General features: G+C 37.7%; 1 protein-coding gene across 1 annotated transcript in view; it reads right to left on the bottom strand.

The window, feature by feature from the left end:
- Positions 1-3,987, bottom strand: part of LOC106462646 — a 7,739-nt gene extending 3,752 nt beyond the window's left edge. Inside the window, exons 1-2 of the mRNA XM_013922589.2 lie at positions 3,737-3,987; positions 302-538 (exon numbers count right to left, since the gene is read on the bottom strand). Coding sequence (XP_013778043.1) covers positions 302-538; positions 3,737-3,953 — 454 coding nt within the window. The 5' untranslated portion in view covers positions 3,954-3,987. The remainder of the gene's footprint in view (positions 1-301; positions 539-3,736) is intronic.
- Between the last annotated feature and the right edge of the window lie 972 nt (positions 3,988-4,959).

Genomic DNA, 4,959 nt, shown 5'->3' with positions numbered 1-4,959 from the left:
CTGTGTGTGTGTGTATATATATATATATATATATATAATATGGCATTAACTTCCGCTATATGGAAGTGATGTGTTTCCGTTACCCCAGAATCGTATTATATTAGGGTTATACGATGTGACACTTGAATATTTAGCCACCCCCCCCCTCTTTATTGGGTTTCTTAGTATATTGTGTTTTGTACCTTTTAATCTAAACCAAAATTATTTTTTTTTGTATAATCTAGTAATATAAAATTATCAAAACAAGCTACCAAGTGGCGGCATCATGACGTCACGAACAGTGTCACCACTTGAGACTTACCAAGGGAATAACAAACAATTCCACAAGGTTTGTACTTGTACGACGCGGGAGGAAAGTGATTCATCATGTTGGTAAGAGCTGGAGGAATGGCACGGTTGTATTCGGCCGAGATGACCACGTAGCCGTCAGCATCCTGTATGGTCTTATTGTGCTTGACTAACCAATCGGGAGGCTGTTCGTTGGAACGGTGAAAATGAAGAGGTTTCTTTAGCATGGGGAATTCCATTTCCTGGGGATCTGGAAAGAAGAACCGTGTTTTTAGGTTGATCTCTGCTGCTAAGTTTTCTTTTACCGAAATAATTACCATTAATATTGAAATTTATCTAAAACAAGACACAGCATAATTGCGTGTACATGGAAAAGTTCAAATTTCCTTGTGCAAAAAGTATTTCACGCTAAAATAAAACATTGGAAAAGTGGCCGTCTAAGGTAGAAGCCTATAGTATATTATATGATAGCTAATCGTTAAAAAACGTATCTTTTTCATCGGGCCGGGCGTAGCTTAGTACTTAGCATGTTGGGCTGTGAATCGAAAGATCTAGGGTTTGAGCCGTGGTGTCTCAAAACACACTGTATTTTCACCTGTGAGTATGTTAGAAAGGTGACATCAAACATCAGTTATTCGGACCCTACCTGACCCATAAGAGGGTCTCTACGTTCAGGTTCTGTTTTTTTACCGTTAATCATGGCTTATAGCTTCAATGTAGTATTAAACCACGTGATCATAACACAATAGTCCTAATGTTTCGGTAACAAAGTGTCTTGTCATCGAATGGGTGGGAACTCCAACACTGTAGAAATTATACATCGCTTTTCTTTTTTTACACAATCACCGACTCAAGTGTTATTCGGGTATTACCACTTTATTGTGGTCTAACATCACTATATGGTTGGGTGACGTCCTGTCATTCAAAGAAATATTTCTTAAACTGGACGAGCTTGTTTTAAACTCCACACATTTATATGTCAAAATTATTTACAATTTGTTTTATTTAAGACCGATCGTTGAAGGAGTTCTATGAAAGATATAAATTATGCGCCCCTTCTAAAAAAATAAATCTATCCCTGCCTTTAAAGATGCAAGCCCCCCCCCTCCCCCTTACGGGTCGGTACTCTGATTTAATATACCGTTTCAGTTAGGAATGTGAAGTGTCATGATACAAATACTAGGATTCGTGAAGCGGAAAACGTAATGTTGACCAACACAACAACAGAAGCGGCGAATAACAACATGTTTACATATATAAACATGTTTATTGAACTTTTCGAAATATTCGCAATTTATCTTTAATAAATTTCCGCAGTAAACTTTCAATAATCACCTGAATGTTAAAAAAAGCTTATGTACAAGGGTCATGTTAAGACTCAAAGTGGGGGAGGGGTGAAAAACCAGTGAATGGATTTGGATATAATACCTTGGTTTGAATTTCGCACAAAGCTGTCCCTAATTTAGCAGTGAAAGACTAGAGGGAGGGCAGCTAGTCGTCATCACCCACCGCCAACTCTTAGGCTTCCTTTTTTTTTACCAACGAATAGTGGTATTAACCGTCACTTTATTATCTCCCCACGGCTGAAAGGGCTAGCATATTTGGTGGTACGGGGATTAGAACCCACGACCCGCAGATTGCGAGTTGAGCACCCTAACCACCTAGTCATAGGATATAATAGACTCACACTAAATGAATTGGTAGAAGTGTCTGTATAGCGTGTGAGAAAGAATTGAAGCAAGTTCAGCTGAACAGAAGTTATTAATGAAGCTAAGGAAATTTGGTTAACTTTGAGGACTATTTGATGTTTGAGGCAAGCAGTATTACAAGCCTTGGGCATAGAGCTCGTCTACACATGTCGCCAATGGAAACAGTTGTAATGTAGTTCAAGCCTTGAGCAAGAGCTTGTCTACACATGTCGCCAATGGAAACAGTTGTAATGTAGACTCAAGGCTTGAACTACTTTCCAACTGTTTCCATTGGCGAAATGTGTAGACGAGCTCTTTCTCAAGGCTTGAACTACTTTCCAACTGTTTCCATTGGCGAAATGTGTAGACGAGCTCTTACTCAAGGCTTGAACTACTTTCCAACTGTTTCCATTGGCGAAATGTGTAGACGAGCTCTTGCTCAAGGCTTGAGGTGTAGACGAGCTTTTACTCAAGGCTTGAACTACTTTCCAACTGTTTCCATTGGCGAAATGTGTAGACGAGCTCTTTCTCAAGGCTTGAACTACTTTCCAACTGTTTCCATTGGCGAAATGTGTAGACGAGCTCTTACTCAAGGCTTGAACTACTTTCCAACTGTTTCCATTGGCGAAATGTGTAGACGAGCTCTTATGAGGCGGGAAAACGTAATGTTGACCAACACAACAACAGAAGCGGCGAATAACAACATGTTTACATATATAAACATGTTTATTGAACTTTATCTTTAGAAACTTCACACAGTAAACTGAAAATAATCACCTGAAGTTAAATACAAGCTTATGCACTACGATAAACATGTGTAAGGGCAAATGTTAAGACTAAAACTCAAAGTGGAGGGGAGAAGGATTATAAAATGAGTGATTGAACGTGGATGAAATATAGATCCATACAAAATGAATTACTATTTGATCAAACATCGCAGATAGTGATAGGCTAGACACCTGGTTACAACAAGGAATCTACTATCTGGACTTGTCTGTCCTTTGTTAACACATGACTCAATAATAAAAATATTGCCTGGCATCAGCACATCCATAAAACTAAAATGACTTTGTTCCTATGGACTTTTGATTCTGAGAGTTGGAGTTAATTACAACTGTTTCTATTAGCGACATGTGTAGACGAGCTCATGCCCAAGGCTTGAACTACTTTACAACTGTTTCCATTGGCGACATGAATCCTAGTATCATGACAGTGCATAATATTGTTGCGCCAGCGAGTCACATTACTACTGTGACCCCACGTTTCTAGAACTATCCTGTACCTTGGCGAATGCTCTAGTATTTACTAGATATAGGGTAGTCTGGTATATAAAAGAGGGTGACAACGTGACGAAATAAAATAATGTGTGTGTAGATAGGGAGTAATTGAACTGCAGTCACAGGGTATTGTTGAAGTTAACGTTCGTTCGTTATAGCGTTTGTTTTAGCGTGATTGTTGAAAATAAGTGTATCGTAAAGTTGTATTCGGAAATAATAAACCAGTTTTATTAAGTAAGGATTTGTGTCGCTAAAGTTTCGTCGGAACGAAGTTACGGAAAGTTAATTAACGAACGGAGACGTAACAATATTAACTGGAACGGTATATTAAATCCGTTATTTTAATCATCTAAGTAAAACTTATTTCTGATATATGTATTTGAATTTGATCGGAACTTAACGATAAATAGTCACTAAAACTAAATCTATATTATCCATTTCTACTTTAGTGAATTATCCAACAGGTTTTTGATTGAAACTCACCAAATATTGTCACCTTATGTCCATTGGATTCGAAAACGTTTATCATGTATTTAGCCACCCGTGATACATTACGACCTTCTCGGACGCTGCCCAAAAACATCACGTAATTGAAACCCATGGTGCTACAAGAACCCTTTTCAAAATGAGCCGTTTGATGGTTTGTGTCGGTGATATTATCTACTGATGTGACGAAGCTCGGACAACACCACCTCAACATTAACCTCTCGAATGACACCCGTTCGCTTTCGGCTTGTGTTTTCGTAAACGCACATTACTTTGGTTAAGTATACGTATTGTAGAGACTACGCTCAAACAAATAGTACCTAAAATTGTACAAACAAAAAAGATAGTACAATAGAATTATGCTTTATTATTTAAATCTATTTATTACCTTTGAAATTTTATTTGTGCATACTGAGAAATATAGAGCAAAAAACGAAATAATTTTCATAGTGTAGCGGGCGGAAGGATATCATAGCTTTAGCGACGTCAGAGTCAATCAGATGAATCAGCAGTTTTAATGTGTGAACGTGGAGCGAGTTACTTGAAGGTGTGGGGGACAGTCTTTCTCAATGAAATTAACAGTTCTGACTGTTATTGAATATAAACTTGTAACTATTTACTGCCATTATCAAATTTCATTATAACTCAGAAAAGCAGCGCCAACATAAAGTTTGTGGCACTTTGTTTAGCATCAGTTATACCTCGGAATTTTGAAATAGGGAAAAAAGTTTAAATTAATGTGAAAGGAAATAAAACGCAAATAGTTGTCATGATAAAACAAGTTTTACAATGTTCAGAATGGTGACTAAATCAAATCGGCACAGTGGGCTATCTGTGCTGTATAAAACCTGAATTCTTAAGCCATCAAGGTTAGCACTGGGGGGGGGGGGGGTTACGTAATAAATGAGGAAACTTACTGAATTTAGTACGAATAAATGTTAACCCTGACCTTCTTATGTGTCTGAAGTACGTTTTGTGAATAGTCTAACCTCGACAAATCCAGGTTGACATAGTCAATTCAGATTTTTGTCTTCAAGCTTGTATCGCAAACTCTTTGGTTTTGAAAGAGTTCTGAGCCAATTAGAGACAGTCGCGGTTTTATTACCGCCGAAAAACACTTGAGAAATGTGAGAAAATATTTTTTTTTACTGTTACAATTTACAGCCTGCTCTCACCATGTAATATTTACCCTCGTCATGTAATATTTGTCCTCACCATAT

The sequence above is a fragment of the Limulus polyphemus genome, unplaced genomic scaffold, assembly GCF_000517525.1.
Source record: "Limulus polyphemus unplaced genomic scaffold, Limulus_polyphemus-2.1.2 Scaffold1216, whole genome shotgun sequence".
Classification (NCBI taxonomy): Eukaryota; Metazoa; Arthropoda; class Merostomata; order Xiphosura; family Limulidae; genus Limulus; species Limulus polyphemus.
The sequence above is the reverse complement of the archived record's forward strand: the minus strand, read 5'-3'. Positions and strand labels throughout refer to the sequence as shown.